This window comes from Erinaceus europaeus, chromosome 6 (genome assembly GCF_950295315.1).
Source record: "Erinaceus europaeus chromosome 6, mEriEur2.1, whole genome shotgun sequence".
In the NCBI taxonomy this organism is placed as follows: domain Eukaryota; kingdom Metazoa; phylum Chordata; class Mammalia; order Eulipotyphla; family Erinaceidae; genus Erinaceus; species Erinaceus europaeus.
The window spans coordinates 71,877,780-71,900,262 of NC_080167.1; the positions used below are offsets into that span (position 1 = coordinate 71,877,780).

At 50.1% G+C, this 22,483-nt stretch overlaps 1 protein-coding gene across 2 annotated transcripts in view; it reads left to right on the forward strand.

The window, feature by feature from the left end:
* The window catches only part of ITGB1 (integrin subunit beta 1), a 49,184-nt gene that overhangs the window by 22,321 nt on the left and 4,380 nt on the right, over positions 1 to 22,483 (forward strand). Inside the window, exons 4-16 of one of the 2 annotated variants that reach the window (XM_060192514.1) lie at positions 1,178 to 1,400; positions 3,443 to 3,613; positions 4,838 to 5,076; positions 8,504 to 8,659; positions 10,381 to 10,476; positions 10,996 to 11,085; positions 14,022 to 14,162; positions 14,617 to 14,816; positions 16,090 to 16,328; positions 17,622 to 17,844; positions 19,089 to 19,321; positions 19,789 to 19,955; positions 20,842 to 20,922. In XM_060192514.1, coding sequence (XP_060048497.1) covers positions 1,178 to 1,400; positions 3,443 to 3,613; positions 4,838 to 5,076; positions 8,504 to 8,659; positions 10,381 to 10,476; positions 10,996 to 11,085; positions 14,022 to 14,162; positions 14,617 to 14,816; positions 16,090 to 16,328; positions 17,622 to 17,844; positions 19,089 to 19,321; positions 19,789 to 19,955; positions 20,842 to 20,916 — 2,253 coding nt within the window. In that variant the 3' untranslated portion in view covers positions 20,917 to 20,922. The remainder of the gene's footprint in view (positions 1 to 1,177; positions 1,401 to 3,442; positions 3,614 to 4,837; positions 5,077 to 8,503; positions 8,660 to 10,380; positions 10,477 to 10,995; positions 11,086 to 14,021; positions 14,163 to 14,616; positions 14,817 to 16,089; positions 16,329 to 17,621; positions 17,845 to 19,088; positions 19,322 to 19,788; positions 19,956 to 20,841; positions 20,923 to 22,483) is intronic. The other variant, XM_060192515.1, reaches the window with a different exon arrangement.

Below are 22,483 nucleotides of genomic sequence, written 5' to 3' on the forward strand. Positions count from 1 at the left end.
GACGTGGCTCCTGCCCTCTTCAGCCGGGCCGCGTCCTGGCACATTCCCCAGCCTCTCCCTCCTTTCTTGTTGTCTGTCCTATCCAATAAAAGGAAAGGAAGAAAATAAATTTAAAAAATCAATAATAATTATGTCCATATATATATATATATATATATATATATACATACACACACAAATGTGTGTGTCATGTATGGTATTTGTATGTGTAACATGGAAATTATTGATCCATAGTCATACTGTCTGTCCCTGTGTGCAGTAGTATTATTATATATAATAAACATTTATTATCATATTTTACATTTTTAGATTTATTTCTTTATTCCCTTTTGTTGCCCTTATTGTTTTATTGTTGTAATTATTGTTGTTATTATTGATGTTGTCATTGTTGGATAGGGCAGAGAGAAATGGAGAGAGGAGGGGAAGACAGAGAGGGGGAGAGAAAGACAGACACCTGCAGACCTGTTTCACTGCCTGTGAAGTGACTCCCCTGCAGGTGGGGAGCCGGGGACTCGAGCCGGGATCCTTACTCTGGACCTTGGGCTTTGCACCACGTGCGCTTAACCCGCTGCGCTACTGCCCAACTCCCCATATTTAAAATTTTTAAGTGATATACATACCCTCTGGCTGGAGAAGCCATCTTTCAGCAAAGCACCTAAGTGTCTGGCGGGGGGGGGGGGCTGTTCTCAGAAAGAAAGTGTTTTAGAAAGCGTGGCGTCACGCCTTGGACCATATTCCAGGGCTGAGAGCAGACAGACCTGTTCCTGCTGTTCGGCTGTGGCATGTTAAGTGCTGCCACACGAGACATTTCCTGGGTTCTGCGAGCTTGGAGGTGACCCCCTGGGAATGTTCACTGGGGCAAGTCCCAAGTTTACTCAAGTAATCAGCCTCCAAGAATAGCAATGAAGATATTGTGTTCACTTTTTTCCCTTCATTGGGGGGGGTTGCTAGTTTATAGCTGACAGTAAATACAGCAGTTGGTACATGTGAGGCATTAACCTTTCAGGAGGTGAGTTTTGTTTGTTTGTAAATAATTGCACCTACCCTGGAATGTTTTTCACAGAGCCAGATGCGAAGGCCCCCAGCAGCGATCTCACCAGACGCATGCTGGCACTTCTGTACAAAGGCCTGACCGCTCTCCCTCTTCCTCATGACCCGTGTTCCCTCTATCCTTTAGACGTTTTTGCAAGAAGGCATGCCCACATCTGCTCGGTGTGATGATCTGGAAGCCTTGAAGAAGAAGGGCTGTCATCCCAACGACATAGAAAACCCCAGGGGCTCAAAAGCCATTAAGAAGAATAAAAACGTGACCAACCGGAGCAAAGGGACGGCGGAGAAGCTGCAGCCCGAGGACATCACCCAGATCCAGCCTCAGCAGCTTGTTCTGCAACTGCGGTCAGGTACACACATCCTCTGGTACACACTGCGGTCAATACACTCCCCTGGTACACACTGTGGTCAGGTACACTCACCCTCCGGTACACACTGCGGTCAATACACTCCCCTGGTACACACTGCGGTCAGGTACACGCTCCCTCCGGTACACACTGCGGTCAGGTACACGCTCCCTCCGGTACACACTGCGGTCAGGTACATGCTCCCTCCGGTACACACTGATGTCAGGTACACGCTCCCTCCGGTACACACGAGGTCAGGTACACTCTCCCTCAGGGGGCGCCGGCCCTCCTGCCCAGGCTTGTCACTGCCGGAAGTTCTGCCCAGTTCTGGTGGAGGGATCCTTTTTTTTTTTTTTTCTTTTTAAACTTCTTTTTAAAAAAGATTCTATTTGGTGAGTCGGGCTGTAGCACAGTGGGTTAAGTGCAGGTGGCGCAAAGCACAAGGACCAGTGTAAGGATCCCGGTTCGAACCCGGCTCCCCACCTGCAGGGGAGTCACTTCACAGGCGGTGAAGCAGGTCTGCAGGTGTCTGTCTTTCTCTCCCCCTCTCTGTCTTCCCCTCCTCTCTCCATTTCTCTCTGTCCTATCCAACAATGACAACAACAATAATAACTACAACAATAAAACAATAAGGGCAACAAAAGGGAATAAATAAATAAAAATTTTTAAAAAAAGATTTTATTTATTTACGAGAAAGATAGGAGCAGAAAGAACCAGACATCACTCTGGCACATGTGCTGCCGGGTATCGAACTTGGGACCTCATGCTTGAGAGTCCAAAGCTTTACCACTGCGCCACCTCCAGGACCATAGAGGGATCCTTTTCACACACAGTCTGGCTTATATGTGAGAATGTGGACTCTGTTAAATTTTGGAAATGTGTTTTGTTTTTTAATTCTTATTTATTTATTTGATAGAGAGCACAAAGACCCTGGTCCGAGCCCCCTGGTCCCCACCTACAGGGGGAAACTTTGAGAGAGATGAAGCAGTGCTGCAGGTGTCTCTCTGTCTCTCTCCTCCCCTCAATTTCTGACTGTCTCTAGCCAATAAATAAAAATAATGATAAAAAAGATTTTATTTAAGAAAAAAAAGAAATCTCTACATAAAGAATTCTTCTTTAGAAAATGTATACATCTGGGAACCGAGCAGTAGCGCATTGGATTAATCGCATGTGGCGCAAAGCACAAGGACCAGCGTAAGGGTCCCAGTTCGAGCCCCCGGCTCCCCACCTGCAGGGGAGTCGCTTCATAGGCGGTGAAGCAGGTCTGCAGGTGTCTGTCTTTCTCTCCCCTCTCTGTCTTCCCCTCCTCTCTCCATTTCTCTGTCCTATCTAATAACAACGACATCAGTAACAATGACAACAATAACTACAACAACAAAACAAAGGCAACAAAAGGGAATTTAAAAAAAAAAAAGAAAGAAAAAGAAACTATGCATTCTCACCCAAACCTTTCTCCTATGTTTCCAGTCTCGTCTTTGCTGTGGAAAGTCTCTTTAATTGGTCTGCGGGCTCTGGGCAGGTGTGTTGTCTGCTTGTTGTACCCAGGGAGTAAGTTCCTAGAAAATGCAGCTTTAAGCACAGTGACACCTTGAGCCCCAGTGCCTGCCTGCCATCCCTGCTTTCATTCCCAGCCCCTTCGGTGTGGTGGTCCAGGGGCTGCGGTAGTGGCAAGGCATTAAACAGAGAACAGGCTTCACGCTTGCCTTCAGTCTCTGAGAAGCAGGTGTGCCCACGGACACGCTCCCTACCCAGCCCTTTCTGACTCAGTCATTCCTCCCGGGTCTCTGTTTGAAATGCTGTCGACTGACCGTTCGCCCGTCTTCTCCACTGTGACTGGAGATGCTTCTGTCTCCCTCCCCCCATGGCGTCGTCCCTCCCTTAGAGCTTGGCAGCTCAAGTATTTATTGAATGAACTTGAGTAGAAGCCCATGAAGGACCTGTGAAATCCCACTGTCTTCCGTGGAGATCACGGCCGCACTGAATCACACTGCGCAGTACGAGTGCAGGTTTGTTCGTTTCTCATTTTGTTTTCTCTCTTCAACCAGGGGAGCCCCAGACGTTCACGTTAAAATTCAAGCGGGCTGAAGACTACCCCATAGACCTGTACTACCTGATGGACCTCTCCTACTCCATGAAAGACGACTTGGAGAACGTGAAGAATCTTGGCACACATCTGATGAGAGAGATGAAGAGGATCACGTCTGACTTCCGAATCGGTGAGAGCCAGTGGCTTTCCCTTGAACCGCTCTTGGCAGGGTGATTCTTAAGCACGTATGTGGGAGGTTGGCCCGTTTCTATCCTTTTCTTTCTTTCTTTCTTTCCTTCTTTCTTTCTTTCTTTCTTTCTTTCTTTTTTTCCTTCTTTTTTTCTTTCTATTTCTTTATTACCCTTTTGTTGCCATTTTTTTTATTGTTGTAGTTATTATGGTTGTTATTGATGTCGTTGTTGTTGGATAGGAAAGAAAGAAATGGAGAAGGGAGAGAAAGACAGACACCTGCAGACCTGCTTCACCGCCTGTGAAGCGACTCCCCTGCAGGTGGGGAGCCGGGGGCTTGAACCAGGATCGTTACACCGGTCCTTGCACTTTGCACCACGTGTGCTTAACCCACTGAGCTACTGCCTGACTCCCTTATTTTCTTTCTAAGAGCACATTGATAGTTTTCTCTGATGAACCACCTTTGGCCATAGATGTAGTGATCTTTCTGCTCCCTTGTTTCTCATTTACTGTTTGCTGCCATGTTATTTTATTTTTTAGTTTTTTTATATTACTATTATTTTATGAGAGCTCTGCTCAGCTCTGGCCTGTAGTGGTCACTGAACCTGAGACTTGAGTGCCTCAGGCACGAGAGTCTGTTCTGCAGAGCCTGTATGCCGCCTTCCCCGCCTGCTGCCATGTTAGTGATTCGACCCCCATGGGAGGTGAGAGGCCCGCCTGTCTGTGCAGGACTTTGTTTCTGCTAGATAAACCTGCCGAGTTCTCTGGCTTGTTGCTTCTGGATGTGGCCACCCTGTTTGTGTATTCTAATCTCACACTAAGAGCAAAGATATTTGTAGAATGACAATCTCCTTTCCAACCTTTTAAATCCTTTCCGCTTTCTTTCTTTTTAAATTGATTTAATAACGATCCACAAGGTTCCCGCCACCAAAGTGGACGATTCCCACCTTTCTACTTTTTTCCCCTTCTTCTTTCTCTATGATAGAGACAGACAGAAACCAGGAAAGAGAAAGACAGACACTGGCAGCCCTTTTTCACATTCAGGAAGCTCCCCCGCCAGTTGCGGGTAGGAGCCAGAGACATGAGCCCTGGGCCTGCACGGCCGTGTGCGCTCTCCCGGGGGCACCCCCGCCTGGCCCGCTCTTCCTGTTCTTGTGAAGCGGGGGTCTTAGATGCGTCTGTGAGTCCGTCCGTCCGTCCATTTCCCTGTGTTTTCCCTTCGCAGGCTTTGGCTCCTTTGTGGAGAAGACGGTGATGCCTTACATCAGCACGACGCCGGCCAAGCTCAGGAACCCCTGCACCAGCGAGCAGAACTGCACCAGCCCATTCAGCTACAAGAACGTGCTCAGCCTCACGGACCGGGGCGAGGAGTTCAATGAGCTGGTGGGCAAGCAGCGCATTTCTGGGAACCTGGACTCCCCGGAGGGCGGCTTTGATGCCATCATGCAGGTGGCCGTGTGCGGGGTGAGTGGCGCCCTTTCCTCCGGCGAGCCCTCTCTCTCTCTCTCTCTCTCTCTCTCTCTCTCTCTCTCTCTCTCGGCCTGCTGTGGCTCACATCCAGTGGCGGGGCGGCTCTGGCCTTTGTCACCATGGGGCCTTGGGAGGGAACGACTTAGCCGCCCCAGAGGGCCCTTTGTTTCCTTCCAGAGGAACGGTAGTGGGCCAGGGTGTGGGGGGCGCCTGGTGGGGCGCACGTGGTGTGTGTGCGGGGGACTTGGATCTAAGCCCCCCAGTTCCCACCCGTGGTTGGGGGGAGCTTCACAAGCAGGGCTGCAGGCGTCTCCTCTCTCCCTCTCAGTTTCTCTCTCTGAAATGAGGGGGGGGGTGTGCTGTGACACTGTCCTGAGACGAGCAGCATTGGCCCACTAAAAGTTCTGAAAAGCAGTGGGCATAATCATGGATCTGACTCATAGGCTTCCTTTTTATTATTATTATTATTATTATCTTTATCTTTATTTATTTATTGCCTCCAGGGTTATTGCTGAGCTCAATGCCTGCACTATGAATCCACTGCTCCTGGAGGCCATTTTTCCTATTTTACTGCCCTTGTTGTAGTTGTTATTGTTGTCATAGCTGTTGTTGTCATTGTTGGATAGGACAGAGAGAAATGGAGAGAGGAGGGGAAGACAGACACCTGCAGACCTGCTTCACCGCTTGTGAAACAACTCCCCTGCAGGTGGGGAGCCGAGGGCTTGAACCGGGATCTTTATACCGGTCCTTGCACTTTGCGCCATGTGTGCTTAACCAACTGCACTACCACCCAACTACCTATTATCTTTTTTTTAATGTTTTGTTTATTTATTTATTCCCTTTTGTTGCCTTTTTTGTTTTATTGTAGTTATTATTGTTGTTGTTGATGTCATTGTTGTTGGATAGGACAGAGAGAAATGGAGAGAGGAGGGGAAGACAGAGAGAGGGAGAGAAAGACAGACACCTGCAGACCTGCTTCACCGCCTGTGAAGTGACTCCCCTGCAGGTGGGGAGCCGGGGGCTCGAACCGGGATCCTTAGCCGGTCCTTGCACTTTGTGCCACGTGTGCTTAACCTGCTGCGCTACCACCTGGCTCCTCCCCCATTATCTGTTTATTGCATAGAGACAGCCAGAACTCGAGAGGGGAGAGTCTCTAGGGAGAGAGACAGAGAGACACCTGCAGCCCTGCTTCACCACTCATGAAGCTTTCTCCCTGTAGGTGGGGACTGGAGGCTTGAACCTGGTTCCTTGGGCACTGTAACATGCGCTCAACCAGGTGTGCCACCGCCCGGCCCAACTCATAGAGTTTCTATGGGATTCAGGTGTAGTGGTCTGTATGCAATGCCTGTACACAGTGTGTGTGACTGTGTCTGAGTGTGTGTGTGTGTGTGACTGTGTGTGTGAGTGTATGTGTGTGTGACTGTGTCTGTGACTATGTGAGTGTGTGTGTGACTGTGTGGCTGTGACTGTGTGTGACTGACTGTGTGTGTGTGTGAGTGTATGTGTGTGAGTGTGTGACTGTGAGTGTGTGTGTGTGTGTGTGTGTGTGTGTGTGTGTGTGTGTGACTGTGTGTGTGTGACTGTGTGTGTGTGTGTGTGTGTGTGTGTGTGTGTGTATACTCACTGCTCTGTGGACATCATCCTCATTCCACTGACTTTTCATTACTGTGGGTGTGATGGTTTCTGCTTTCAGTGCTGGACACCATAGTGCTTTCTGTCACAGCCTCTCCTGCCTGAGGCTCGGGGGCTCCAGGTTCAGTTCTCAGCACCACCAGCAGCCAGAGCTCAGCAAGGCTGCTGGCACTGTCTTTCTGTGTGTCACCTTCCTGGAAGTCACTCCCTCACATGTTCTTGAGAACAAAGTCAGAGGTTGGGGGGCTGACATCATGAATCCACTTCAAGGAGTCAGAGTATTATGAGGATGTAAGCAGGCGTGTTAAGTTTAGACCAACAGGGAGCCAGGCGGTAGCACAGCAGGTTAAATGCACGTGGCACGAAGCACAAGAACCAGCAGAAGGATCCCTGTTCAAGCCCCCAGCTCCCCACCTGCAGGGGAGTCGCTTCACAAGCGGTGAAGCAGGTCTGCAGGTGTCTGTCTTTCTCTCCCCCTCTGTCTTCCCCTCCTCTCTCCATTTCTCTCTGCCCTATCCAACAACGATGACATCAATAACAACAACAATAACTACAACAATAAAACAACAAGGACAAGAAAAGGGAATAAATAAATATTTAAAAAATAATAAGTTTAGACCAACAGTCACAGTTACCCTGCAGAGAACAGACTGCTGTTTTAAATACCTGTGCAGAAAAGACCAAGAATTTACTGAGTGACCCAGTAAGCAGTACTGAGGACAGTAACTGGAGTAGGGAGTCTCTGTACAGTTAAGAAAGAACTGACTACTGTGGCTGGCTGGCTGGCTTCCTGGGGGCTGGGCTGCGAAACTGACAGCACGGCTGGACGGACAGGTGGGCGGCAGCAGGCGAATGTCGGTGAGGCCCGCAGCCTGACTTCCTGCTGAGGCCTAGTTGCCCTGACTCATAGTGTCGGGTTCAGTATGAAGACCTGTCGCAGGGCCGGGCGGTGGTGCACCTTGGTGAGCGCTTACAGTACAACTCACAAGGGCCCGGGTTCGAGCCCCTGGTCCCTACTTGCAGGGGGAAAGCTTTGCGAGTGGTGAAGCAGGGCTGCAGGTGTCTCTCTGTCTCTTTCTCCCTCTCTGTCCCCCCCCCTTCCCTGTCGATTTCTGGATGTCTCTAGCCAATAAATAAGTAAAAGTAATTAAAAAATTTAAAAATTGTTTAAAAACTTAATTAAAACCTGACACACACACAGGGCACCGTGGCCTCCCCGTTCCAAATGAGGGAGGCATTTTCATGGGCTCAGCACACACTCCGGGAGAGAGGACTTCCTCTGTGCTGAGACTGGATTGCTGGCCGCTGGGAGCAGGTTGGAGGAACTTAGTCGCCTGCCCCAGGGCCCTCGGCTTAGCTTCTGGTCACACAGGGAGACACTGTTTCCATTTTTTTTTTATTATTATTATTTTTAACTAAGGAAAACAGATAAGCAGACAAGACCCAGCGCCATTGTGGACTGGGGAAGCTGTGTTTTAGGGACCCGAAACACAGTGAGTGGGGCCAGGCGGCAACGCACCTACTCGCGCGTACGTTACAGAGTGCAAGGCCCTGGGTTCGAGACCCCATCCCCCACCTGCAGGGAGAAAGCTGTGTGAGTGTTGGCGAGCAGGGCTGCAGCTGTCTCCCCCCCACCCCCGTCTCCCCCTCCCCCTGCTATTTCTGGCTGTCTCTTCCCAACAAATAAAGACAATACAACATGACGTCATAAGCACCACGAGTGCCCATGTGGGGGTGGGAATGTGGGTGAACTGCAGCGTCTCAAGATCAAAACCCTCTTCTTCCCAAGTCTCTGATCGGCTGGAGGAACGTGACTCGGCTGCTGGTATTCTCCACGGACGCCGGCTTCCACTTTGCCGGGGACGGGAAGCTGGGCGGCATCGTGCTGCCCAACGATGGGCAGTGTCACCTGGAAAACGACATCTACACCATGAGCCACTATTATGTGAGTGGGCGCCGCAGGCTGGGGGTGTCTGGTGCCCTGCGCTCCAGGGTCTGGGGGCTCGTGACCGGCGGGAGCTCTGCCTCCTCACGGGTTCCCGCCGTCACCGTAGCGCTTGTCTGTGGGGCTTCGTGATTCCTTGATTGGTTTTCTTTTTACATCTCTAGTTTTCTTTTTAAAAAATTAAAGGAGTAGGGAGTCGGGCGGTAGAGCAGCGGGTTAACCGCAGGTGGCGCAAAGCTCAAGGACCGTCAGGAGGATCCTAGTTCGAGCCCCCGGCTTCCCACCTGCAGGGGAGTCGCTTCACAGGCGGTGAAGCAGGTCTGCAGGTGTCTGTCTGTCTCTCCCTCTCTCTGTCTTCCCCTCCTCTCTCCATTTCTCTCTGTCCTAGCCAAGGACGACATAAAGAACAACAATAACTACAGCAATAAAAACAAGAGCAACAAAAAGGAATAAATATTTAAAAAAAAAAAAAAAGGGGTGGTCCAGGAGGTGGCCCAGTGGATAAAGCATTAGATTCTCAAGCATGAGGTCCCAAGTTCAGTCCCCCGCAGCACATGTACCAGAGTGATGTCTAGTTCTTTCTCTCTCCTATCTTTCTCATAAATAAATAAATAAATAAATTCTTTAAGAAAATAAATAAACAAAAGGGGCAGGGAGTTGGGTGGCGGTGTGCCCAGTTAGGCGCACAGAATACTAAGTGCAGGCGCCACACAAGGATCCAGGCTCGAGCCCCCGGCTCCCCACCTGCACTGGGACGCTTCAGAGGAGGTGAAGCAGGTCTGCATGCAGGTGCCTGTCTGTCTCTGTCTCTCATCTCCCCCTCCTCTCTCAATTTCTCTCTATCCTGTTCATAAAATGGAATAAAAGACCACTGGGAGCAGTGGATTCATAGTGCTGGCATCAAGCCCCGGCAATAACCCTGGAGGCGAAAGAAAGAGAGGGAGGGAGGGGAGGAGGAAGAAAAAAGTGGCAGGCAGTGGTTACTTGGTTAACTGCACACCTGGCCATGCACAAGGACCCAGGTTCAAGCCTTAACTCCCCACCTGCAGGGGCAAAGCTTCACAAACAGTGAGGCTACAGGTGTCTCTCTATCCCCCTTCCCTCTCAACTTCTCTGTCCTATCAAAATAAATAAAGTGAAAAAACTTAAAGAAAAATAAGAATAAAAATTCCTGAGACAACGGGTCCTGACCGCCCATGTCAGTGCCACATCACGTGAACCACCAAATGCTAGTGGGTATCACAGCAGAGGGGAACCCCCCCACCCCAGTTCTGGTCTCATCCCTAAACATGGACTGCATATATGTAGTTTTTTTTCCTTTATTATTTACCTGCACTTTTTAAAAGTAGGCCCTTGCCTCTGTTACCATTCTGGCAACCTAGACCTTGGTGGGTCTCGGACTCCCTCTCCCAGGTCAGAGAACACAACACTTGGTTGCTGCCAGTTCCCTCCCTGTGTTGTTTTGGCATTTCATGTAGGCAGACATTCTTATTTCTCAAAGCTTCTCACTGTGGCGATTTTCACAGGGTGGGGGGAGAGGGAGAGGGGGTGGGAGTTAGAAGCCCACAGGGCCCCCTTCAACACTCACTTGTGGCCCTTCGGAGCCTTGTTGCAAATCCCCCGGTTAGACACACAAAGCATCAGTGTTTCCTCAAGGTGATCTAGAACCAGAGCAGAGCAGGTCTCGGCACCGACTAGACTTTCACGTCTCACTTTCACAGGATTACCCGTCCATCGCTCACCTCGTCCAGAAACTGAGTGAAAATAACATCCAGTCGATTTTCGCAGTCACTGAAGAGTTCCAGCCCGTGTACAAGGTAGTGTGTGAGAGATGGCAAGATGAGACTTCTGGCCCCTTTGGTTTAGTTGCCAGGAGGCGGAACGCTTGTGTCTGAGTTGAAATGGAAACGTGACCACCAAGCAGACGGCATTTTCCAGAAGCGGTTTCAAGCCCACGGAGGGCTTACGCGCGTGCTGTGTGCTGCCCGGCCTCCCCGGCCTGGACTGTGTTTTTCTTTTAGGCTGAGAAAGAAGCAGCACGCACAAGGTGCTGTGTTTCATCCACGGAGCTCCATTCGATTTGGGGGTGTTGGCTGGCTTTTGCGTGGAGCCGGGGGTTGAGCCCAGGGCCCCACGGCCTGTGGAGTCACCCCTTGTGGCTTTTCACTGCTAACAGAATAATCACATTTGTGGGTCTGCTTGTCTGTTTGTTCTAGGCAAGACTTCTTGAGTTATTTAGGAGATGTGTAGGGAACGGATAGTTTTAAAAACTTAAGTATTAGGTATTTGGTAGGTGCTGATTGGTTAAATAGATGGGCTTTACCTCTTAATTTCAGGAACTGAAAAACCTGATCCCTAAGTCAGCCGTCGGGACCTTATCTGCCAATTCCAGCAACGTCATCCAGCTGATCATTGATGCGTACAACGTGAGTGCCTCTGAAATAAGACCCGCTCAGGGCTCTGCCCTGCTGGCTGCTGGAGAGCGGTGGTTCCTGCGCACGGAGCTCAGCTCAGCAGTCACACCCACACTCCCTCCTGGGCTTCTGCTCTGACAAAGCCACCATCACCCCCACGGCTTAAACAGAAGGCCCATGGGGGAAGTGGCTTGTTGGCATGTCATCAAGCAGTGGGTCTCCTCATGTCAAACAGAGCACATTTCAGCCTGTGAGGTGATTTTACACTCGTCCGTCTTGATGGAGACTGTCCCGGTAGTATTTTTTTTTTTTTTTCCTTCTTGGCTTGGCCTGTATGCTGAGGGTGTAGCTTTCTGTTCTCAAGAGCTGTGCGCACACTATACACAGACCTCAATGTAGGGATGTGTGTGTGTGAGTGTGTGTGTGTGCGTGTGCGCGTGCGAGTGTGTGTGTTTGTGAGTGTGTGTGTGTTGTTTTCGATGGGTTATGTTGTTTTCGCCGGGCTGGCTTCACGGGCGGGTAACAGACGACCAGGGACTCAAGGCTGGGTTGTACGCAATATCTCTTTATTCATGCAGGACGCAGCACAATCTAAGACGAGCTAAGCTAAACTCAAGGTAAAGTACTCTAAAACTCACAATGCTGTCTTTATATATACTTCCCAAGTAGGGTGGAAACAGCATGTGACATAGAGAGGGTGGAGAGAAAAGTGACTGGTGAAAATCAGAGTGTGACAAAGAGGGGGCAGATTAGGCGAGAATCCTATCACTGAACCACAAATGCCCTGGAGGGAGGGTGGAACTTGTTAACAGTTGTTATGTAAATAAAATAGTGTTAAGCAGGGGGGATTTAAACCAAATGAAACAGAAGGGGTCTCATGCATACCAACAATTGCCCCTTTCTTTTTAACTAATGGCCATTGCGGGGTGAACAGAAACGTATATCGTACAGGTGTTTTCAAAAGAACTGGCATAAGACATGGAAAACAAAATATGCGAGCAGCAATAACCAATGTGATGTCAAGGGGAACGTTTCTTCCCTCAAAGGGCAAGGCCTAGCAGGCGAAATGGCATTTCTTGCCTCTGGGAATGCTTCATGCCTCTGGGGGCATCTCTTGCCTCAAAGGGCGTTTCCTGCCTTTGTGGGCATCTCTTACCTCTTGGGGCGCTTCATGCCTCTGTGGGCATAACCTAATAAAGGAGGGGAAGTTTTCTGCCTCTGGGGCAGAGCCTGCAGGTGAGGGGACATGGTCTATAAAGTCTCAAGGCAACTGGCTGAAGTTAGTCTTTGAGAAACACAGACAAAATAGGCGAGCAGCAATAATCAGTGTGATGCCAAGGGGAGCTTTTCTTGCCTCAAAGGGCAAGGCCTAGCAGGCGAAAGGGCATTTCTTGCCTCTGGGAACACTTCATGCCTCTGGGGGCATCTCTTGCCTCAAAGGGCGTTTCCTGCCTCTGTGGGCATTGTTGGTATGCATGAGACCCCTTCTGTTTCATTTGGTTTAAATCCCCCCTGCTTAACACTATTTTATTTACATAACAACTGTTAACAAGTTCCACCCTCCCTCCAGGGCATTTGTGGTTCAGTGATAGGATTCTCGCCTAATCTGCCCCCTCTTTGTCACACTCTGATTTTCACCAGTCACTTTTCTCTCCACCCTCTCTATGTCACATGCTGTTTCCACCCTACTTGGGAAGTATATATAAAGACAGCATTGTGAGTTTTAGAGTACTTTACCTTGAGTTTAGCTTAGCTCGTCTTAGATTGTGCTGCGTCCTGCATGAATAAAGAGATATTGCGTACAACCCAGCCTTGAGTCCCTGGTCGTCTGTTACCCGCCCGTGAAGCCAGCCCGGTGAAAACAACATAACCCATCGAAAACAACAGCGTGTGTGTGTGTGTGTGTGTGTGTGTGTGTGTGTGTGTGTGTACACGGGTTGTTTTTAAAGGATGTTTGGGATCCTCCCACCCATCGGAGGACTCTAGCTGCGGCGTGGGCGAAGCCGTCATGTCTGTCTCGAACCTAGTGCGGCGTGCCCTCCGTGCCTTTCTGTCTGCTCGTGGCACTGATGAAGGGTCACTGTAGGTACTCTGAAAGCTGCCGTGAACCTTGGCAGCCACACCTCCGCCCACCAGCCTTACAGACACTGAACTTGGGCTGTTTAACTGCACGCCAGACGTTCCCAAAAGGTTCTGGGAAGAACCTCTCTCCAGAGAGTCTGGATCTGCCAAGATCTGCAGGACCCCACGTGTCCCATGTCCTGCCCGTGGGTGTCCCCCTCTTAGCAGGACATCCACCCTCGAGTGCTCAGGAACCTCTGGTCACCGTGGCCTTGTCCTGCATGGGCTGGCGCTCTAGGAAAGCCCTTCCCACGGAGGCTTTTTGGTTGGCGATACCACAGCAGACAGATTTCCTTCCAGACCCTGCGTTCCATCATGTCCTTTAGTTAGTGGGACACTGAAGGTAGTTAGTTGTGTGTCCAGCGAGGGAGAAAAATGTTTGTTCTGAGTCCTCGAACTCCTCGTGATTCAGGCCAGGTGGCTGAGCTGTGTGATGGACAATTAGCAACAGGAACGTAGATGGTAATAGTAATAGTGATTCTCAGTCCTATGTTTTCTTTTGCAGAAGTAATTCTAATGAATTTTATAGCCGGTTTCTCTGTGTTTCATGTTTACTAATATCTCTCAGTTGAATTTGGCTCTAAATATTTTATTTATTTATTTTTTTCTTTAGCTAAACTCATTTTGCCCATCTGGTTTTATGCATTCAACTTAGTTTTACTCATTTATTTTTATCAATGAGAGGGATAGGAGGAGAGAGAGATCCAGACCTTATTCTGGTACATTGGCTGCTGGGGATGGAACTCAGGACCTCAAGCTTGAGGGTCCAATGGCTTATCCACTCAGCTGAGTTGCTAGCAGCATTTTTCTCTCATGTCTTTCTTTAGTCCCTTTCCTCAGAAGTCATCTTGGAAAACAGCAAATTGCCAGCAGGCGTCACAATAAACTACAAATCTTACTGCAAGAATGGAGTGAATGGGACAGGAGAGAACGGGAGGAAGTGTTCCAACATTTCCATCGGAGATGAGGTAGGGCAGAGACGTTCTCTGAAGAAGAAAGACGGGCTCACACGCAACCTAGCTTGTAAAGAGGAGCAGTACGGCGGGCTGGGTGGTGCAGCGGGTTAAGTGCAGGTGGTGCAAAGCGCAAGGACCGGCATGAGGATCCCCGTTCAAGCCCCCGGCTCCCCACCTGCAGGGGAGTCGCTTCACAGGCGGTGAAGCAGGTCTGCAGGTGTCTATCTTTCTCTCCTCCCTCTGTCTTCCCCTCCTCTCTCCATTTCTCTATGTCCTATCCAACAATGATGACATCAATAACAACAATAAAACAGCAAGGGCAACAAAATGGGGAAAATGCACAATTTAAAAAAAAAAAAAAAAAAGAGGAACAGTACCAGAAACGAGCCGCTCTAGAAAAGATTTCCAGTAGACTTAAATTCTTTAGCGAGTTGCTAACTTACATTGTTTTTTCCTTCCCTTCCAGGTGCAGTTTGAAATTAGCATAACGTCAAATAAATGCCCGACTAAGGAATCTGAAACCATTAAAATCAAACCTCTGGGCTTCACGGAAGAAGTGGAGATCGTCCTTCAGTTCATCTGCAGGTGTGAGTGTCAGAGCGAAGGCATCCCCAGCAGCCCCAAGTGCCATGAGGGGAACGGAACCTTCGAGTGTGGGGCTTGCAGGTGAGGCGGCTGTTAGAGCCACAGTGGCAAGGGGGATGGAGGCCCGTGGGCCGGTGGGGCAGCTGGCAGAGAGCACACCTTCCCGCGCTTGGAGCCTTGCTCCTTGTCGGCGTTAAGCCAGCTCCCCTGCATTCCTGATGCTATGGCCTGTTTACATAATCACTGTTTTGCCTGAAAGATCCCCACCCAAGTCCATACCTTTGATCTGTCTTCTTTCTACCTGGAGACCCTCCCTGCCCTGCAGGGTAACATTATTCCCTCCGCTTTTGGTTAAAACCTTCCGCCACAGTTGCTGAGGAAGTTCCTATCTTAGCCCGCTTTTTCCTTTTCTCCACCCCCTTTCCTAGCCATTTCCTTTTCCGACTTGCCACTTCTGGTTCTATCCTATGAAAGTGTTGTCCCTGATCAATACAGACACACTGCGTTCCCGCTCAGCCACGAGTTCCTCGTCTCCCTCCCACGTCGCTGAGTAAGCAGCACCCAGGCTGGTTCTGATCGAGTCCTCTCCCACCCAGAGAGCACGTGCCCGGGAAGAAACACCCTCAGGGGAGACCTCCGGGTGTCTTTCTCCCTCTCCCTCTGCTCTCAATGTCTCTGAGTCCTAGCAAATAGAATGAATGAGGATTAATTTTTTAAAACGGGGGGGGGGGGGGGGGGGGAAGCAGGGTGATAGCTCAGCTTTTGAGCCCTATGCCTAAGGCCCAGGTTCAATCCCCAGCCCCATGATAAGACAGAGCTGAGTGGTGCTTGTCTCTCTCCATAAAGATAAGCTCCCTGCCCCCCAGTGATTTGTTCGTTGGTGTTTGCGAGAGAATCAGACCATTGCTCTGGCCACATGTAATGCTGGGTGATGAACTTCATAGTTTTAAGTTCAAACATCTAGCCATTTGACCACCTCTAGGCCTCTGGAGACATTTTTTTTTTAAGTCTATCGATTGTTTGCCAATTAAAATGGTTCCTCTCCTGAAACTTTTTCCTGGCCCTTGTGTACATTCACAAGAATTCCACCTGTGGGTATGCATCCCTTTGCTTCCACAAGCCTGTGATAAACTCCTATAATGCTGTTGGAGTTTATTGTATATAATGATTTTTTTTTTTACCAGAGCACTGCTCGGCTCTGACATACGGTGCTGTGGGGGTTGAATCTGGGACCTCAGAGCTTCAGGCAGGAGGGTCTGGCTCCCCTGCCCACCGGTGACAGTTTCTAGACCCTTTTCTGGTCTTGCTGCCCTCCTGCTTCCTCCTGACGCGCTCGCCCTGCGTGTGGGCACAGGTGCAACGAGGGCCGGGTGGGCAGGCAGTGTGAGTGCAGCACGGACGAGGTCAACAGCGAGGACATGGACGCCTACTGTCGCAAGGAGAACAGCTCCGAGATCTGCAGCAACAACGGCGAGTGTGTGTGCGGCCAGTGTGTGTGCCGCAAGCGCGACAACACCAACGAGATCTACTCCGGCAAGTTCTGCGAGTGCGACAACTTCAACTGCGACCGCTCCAACGGCCTCATCTGTGGAGGTGGGCAGGGTCGGGGCCCATGACAGGGACAGACGCACGGACAGGGGCCGTGACAGGGACAGACACACGGAAAGGTGCCGAGACAGGGACAAACACACAGAAAGGGGCCAGAGCCCTGCCCAGCTCTGGCTGCTGGTACTGGGATGGAGTCTGGGTTCTCAGAGCCTCAGGCAGGAGAATCTTAGAGAAAGAAAGAACTATTGTGCTGTCTTCCCAGCCTCATTATCATTATCATTATTTCCCCAGAGCTCCACTGAACTCTGGCTGATGGTGGTGCTGGGGATTGAACCTGGGACCTCAGAGCCTCAGGGAGGAGAATCTTAGAGAAAGAAAGAACTATTGTGCTGTCTTCCCAGCCTCATTATCATTATCATTATTTCCCCAGAGCTCCACTGAACTCTGGCTGATGGTGGTGCTGGGGATTGAACCTGGGACCTCAGAGCCTCAGGGAGGAGAGTCTTTTGCAGAACCACTGTCCCATCTCCTGGCCTGATATTTTCTCTCTTGTTGTTTTTTAACTTCTAAGGTGCTGAGGAACAAGGCCTTTCATATGAGTGAGATGCCAAGTGGCCTACCCAGTCCCATTTTCTTTTCTTTTTCTTTTTTTTTTTTTGCCTCCAAGGTTATTGCTGGGGTTCAGTGCCAGCACTACGCATCTGCTGCTCCTCTGGCCATTTTTCTCAATTTCTTTAGATAGGACAGAGAGAAATGAGAGGAGGGGAAGGGAGAGAGGGAGACAGACAGAGGCACCTGCAGACCTGCTTCACCACTTGAGAAGCTTCCCCCCTGCAGATGGGGAGCCAGGGGCTCGAACCTTAAGCTTCATACTAAGTATGCTTAGCCCGGTGCGCCACCAGCCAGCCCCGAGTAATTTTTATTGGTGACTGAACAGCAGTTTGCAGAGACCCCAAGGGCACCGTCCCCACCCCTGTGGGGGTGCTTCTGCTGCCGGTCTGTGTCCCCCGCCCGCCTCTGACGGCCCCAAGTCTCAGAGTGACGGGCTGCGGGGCTAGTACGTTTATTTTCACACTCACTCACTTGAGCTGTCTGTTATAGCGTCCATCTGTTCAGTCTTCACTTCTTTGCTGATTCCTCAAGCTCTTTTTATACTGTTTTAGAGACAGACAGACAGACATCAGAGCTCGGCTCCACCACTCGTGGAGTCCTGCCGGCTTCCTCGCTGGCTCCGTCCCTGCCTTCCCGTGGGGAGCCGGGCATCGAACCCGGGGCCTGGCCAGTGGGAGACGTGGGCCGGCGCTGAGATCCTGCGTCTGATGCGATATCTGTCCGCAGGGAACGGCGTCTGCAAGTGCCGCGTGTGCGAGTGTAACCCCAACTACACGGGCAGTGCCTGCGACTGCTCCCTGGACACGGCCTCCTGCATGGCCACCAACGGGCAGATCTGCAATGGCCGGGGCGTGTGCGAGTGCGGGGCCTGCAAGTGCACGGACCCCAAATTCCAGGGCCCTACCTGCGAGATGTGCCAGACCTGCCTGGGCGTCTGCGCCGAGCACAAGTGAGTGCCCACCGCGTGAGTGCCTGCCGCATGAGTGCCCGCCACATGAGTGCCCGAGTGAGTGCCTGCCGAGTGAGTGCCCGCCATGTGAGTGCCCACCGCGTGAGTGCCCGCCGCGTGAGTGCCCGCCGAGTGAGTGCCCGCCGCGTGAGTGCCCGCCGCGTGAGTGCCCGCCATGTGAGTGCCTGCCGTGTGAGTGCCTGCCGCGTGAGTGCCCGCCATGTGAGTACCCGTCGCGTGAGTGCCCGCCCCGAGTGAGTACCTGCCGCCCCGCTGCCTCACAGGGGTTGGGGGGGAGTACAGCTCGTGCTGGGCCGTACGCAGCCTGCCACACTCAAGCCGCCTTGAGATCCTTTTTTTTTTTCATCTTTATTGAATAGAGACAGGGATAGCGAGAGACACCTGCAGCCCTGCTTCTCTACTTGTGAAGCTTTCCCCCTGCAGGTGGGGACTGGGGGCTTGAACCCGGGTCCTTGCGCACTGTAACATGTGCACTCAACCACGTGTGTCACCACCCAGCCCCCCCATTTTTTTAATATTCTATTTACTCAATTTGCTTTTTTCTTTTAAAGAATTTGTTTATTAATGAGAAAGGACCAGACATCACTCTGGTGTATGTGCTGCCAGGGTTTGAACTCAGGACCTCATGCCTGTGAATCCCAAGCTTTACCCACTGTGCCACCTCCCAGACCACCCTCTAATTCCTTTTTTAAAAAAAACATCTGTTCATTCTTAATGAAAGAGATAGAAAGAGGCAGGGCTGCTTGGCTCCGGCTTGTGGCGGTGCTGGGGATTGAACCTGTCTCCTCAGCCCTCCTGCTCGTGGATTCTTAGTCTTTCTTGGTCGCCACTGTCTGTCACAGGAGGCTGAGGTGTGCTGCGTGAGTGAGCTCCACAGTGATTTGCATTTGCTGACTGGGTCTATGTGATAACCTCTGTCAGATCAGCACTAGAAACCGCCCAGTGACTGCCTCAGCTAAACTAAATTAAACCGCAGGCTGCATCTCCTTGCAGAAGTGCCGTTAGACCAGCAACACTGTTTAAATGATTTGGGTTTCACGTTACATGTCTGACAGCTCCGGGACTGGTCTGCTTTACTGTCTGAGTTCTAGTCCCTCTGCAATCTCTCATTGGAAACTAAGATTATTTCGTTTTCCTGTCTAAAATGCCGAGTCACGGTCGGCTTCCTTTTGCCGGCCTCTGAGTCCGGGACCCAAAGACCACCTTGATTCGTGTCCCCACAGAGAATGTGTCCAGTGCCGCGCCTTTAACAAAGGGGAGAAGAAGGACACCTGTGCCCAGGAGTGTTCCCACTTCAACATCACCAAGGTGGAGAGCCGGGACAAGCTGCCCCAGCCCGGCCAGGTCAGCCCCATCTCCCACTGCAAGGAGAAAGACGTTGACGACTGCTGGTTCTACTTCACGTACTCTGTGAGCGGGAACAACGACGCCATCGTCCACGTGGTGGAGACGCCAGGTGGGAAGCCTGCTGCCGGCCGGTTCTTCTCACTCCCCTTTTTCTGTCTGTCTGAACGACAGAGATGGGGGGGGCGAAGTGTGCAAGTCAGGCTGAGGTAGAGGTGGCATCCTGGTGGTGGAGGCCCCCTCACTTCCTTCCCTGGGTTGTCCTTGGCGTCTTGGATCAGTACTCAGTACTCGTAGCGGTTTTGTTAGATGCTAGATGCCTACAAAAACCTTTCATGATTTTTGCTGCTGTGTAGAAGGCGCTCTTTTTTTAAATTCCATTTTTAAATATGTAGAAATCCATTTCACATGATTTATAGAAACGCACACACTTTAATAAAAGATGAGCTCTGTGTCCTGCGACCCTGTAAATTCGCTTGTTAAGTTCTGGCGTCTTTTCAGAGATCCAGTGAGTTGCCGAGAGTTTGACCCCTGTGTCCGTCCAGCCTGTGTACTCAGTCTTCCCTCTTTTCCGTGCAGAGTGCCCCACCGGCCCCGACATCATTCCGATCGTAGCTGGTGTGGTTGCTGGAATTGTTCTTATTGGTCTTGCACTGCTGCTGATTTGGAAGCTTTTAATGATCATTCATGACAGAAGGGAATTTGCCAAATTTGAAAAGGAAAAAATGAATGCCAAGTGGGACACGGTAAGTTGCAAAGTGTCTATAAGAAGCAAATGTAACCCCTGTAAGACTTGTCTGTTTGCTCTAAGACTGTGATGTCTTCTTCAAACACTTCACCTCCTCTAAAATTCACTATTCATAGGACTTGGTGTTTCATGTAAAACAAAACATTTTAAAACATTCTAAAGTACGCTTTCTGGTTGCAGTGGCCCACACCTTTATTTCCTCAGTTTTTATCTTAAATCTGCCCCTCCGCCTTTTCATCTCTTCTGAAATTACCCGAGTAATGTTACCAGTCTGGCAGACCACTCAACAGGACACTTTACTCTCTGTCCTTTTCAACAAAGAGCTTTACACGGACACAAAGCCCGAGACCCTCTGACGGTGTCTGAAGGGCGTCCTGGGAAAGGCAGAACTGGAGGAGCAGAAGTCAGACCCGTGGCTTCTGGAGTCAGGTGTGAATAGAGGACATGAGGGTGTTGGCATGAGCTCTCGGTTATGTTCCTACATTTTGAAAACTCAGGGTGAGCAGATAGATTCGTGGTAAATTTGTAGAACTCTGTGCTCCGAAGAGGGTTGGTTTTCCTGTCTGCAAATTATGACTCGATAAACCTTCCTGAAGAAAAAGACGGGAAACCCAGCCTGGAGGTCTGTGCTGGCACCCAGTGCTGTGACCACAATGCCGCCAGTGGTGTGCCGACTTGACTCTCAGCCTTTGCACAGTCACTGGACGCTGCAAAGCTGCAGTGGGGGGCTTCGGTAATTTTAACTTGAACATGAGTTAGTTTGCATGTTAGCAACTGTAGGTCTTAAAAGAATAAAGAATTTCAGAAGTGTAAAAATGTAATAATCTTTGAAACTGTTTTCTTTTTTCCGATGAAATCACTAGAAACTGTTTGTTTTACTTTAGCAAGAAAATCCGATTTACAGGAGTCCTATTAATAATTTCAAGAATCCAAACTATGGACGTAAAGCTGGTCTCTGAGTTGCCGTTCGTATCTGCTCTCTCTTTCTGTCCTCGCATGTGGACCTTTCTTCTTTTTTTACTGCACTGTGTGTCCTCTGTCACTGCTGTTTCTCTAAAAGTGTGGCTTCCCTTAGGTGGCTGTGTCATCGCGTCAACTCAGGGATGGTGGTTCAAAGCTGCGACTGTGCCAGCCACCCCCTCCATGCAGCAGGCCGGACGGGCCGGGCCAGTCTCTGCCTAGAGCCGAGGCTTCCTGTTCAGCCGTGGCCCCACCTGTTGTGTGCTGTGGCCGTCTGGGCTTTCTCGCTCTGGCCTGTGCAGTCTGACTGCACACCTGACCCAGGAAGTGCCCTCTTACAAGCAGACTCACAGGCTCGCTGAATTTTGGGGTAAAGCAGTGAAAAGGGAACATAAAAATCTAAATTGCAGAATAGAAGAGAGAACGTTATCAAGTCGTAGAATATACGACTGCAGTATTAATATTGGTTCTAGAAATACTTAGAGCTTCTTCAGTGTTTTTTTGTTGTTGCTCTTTTCCCCCATGCGCACAAGTTTCACAGCTCCTGGGCTGACCTTTTCAGACAGAGACTCAGAGACGGCCCACCGTCCTGTCCTCGCTCCTGTCCTGCCTTAGACCAGGCTGCGTCCTACCTGGAGAGCCCTCACTCTGACCCCTCCCTCCCCTCTCCCTGCCCCCTTTAATTCTTACTATCACTCAAAACTTCATTAAAAACCCAAATACCAGATATGCACGCATATTTTTTCTTATCAGTTGTTAAAATGATTTTAGTTTTAAAACCTAAGATTTAACTTTTTTTTTTTTTAAAGGTGACAATGAATGTACAATGTGCTGTTAGTATTTTCAGATGGAAGCATTTTTGGAGCGCTGTGGTTTAGGCATACTGCATGTCCTCTTGTCTAAGCTATTTTTGTCTGAGCACAGTATTTTTGAAAAGTGTGTTTTACCTGGGTGACAGGTGTATCATTTTTATTAGCAGTGAACAGGCTTCTACCTCAGATCTGAGTTTTCATGAAATGTTCCCGGCATGTTTTAATATCATCATATAACCCCCTAAACTGGGGGGGGGGTGAGTTCCTTAGTTAGAAAATGGTCGGCAGGCTGGGGAGCCAGAATGTTCCACTCTTACTCCACAGAGAGAGCACGGGGGTGCAGGAGGGTACGTGGCGTAATCAGATTTCCACGCAGTTACAGACGCACTGTCTACACTCTTCGGCAGGGGCTGGCACTTCCATTCTTTCCTTCCTCCTTCTCTCCCTTCTCTCTCCCTCTCCTTTCTGTTTAAAAAAAAAATACATTTATTTATTGTGAATAGAGGGAAATCTAGAGGAGGAGAGACACCTGCAGCCTTGCTTCACTGTTCATGAAGCTTCCCCTGCAAGTGGGACTAGGGGCTTGAATCTAGGTCCTAGTGGAGTGTGTGTGTTTAACCAGCCACTTCCTGGCCCCTACATTTTTCTTTACTTCTTCTAAATTTTATTTATTTTATTTTAGTGAGCGAGAGATAGAGAGACCAGAGCCCTGCTCATCTCTGGCTTGTGGTAGTGCTAGGGCTTGGACCTGGGG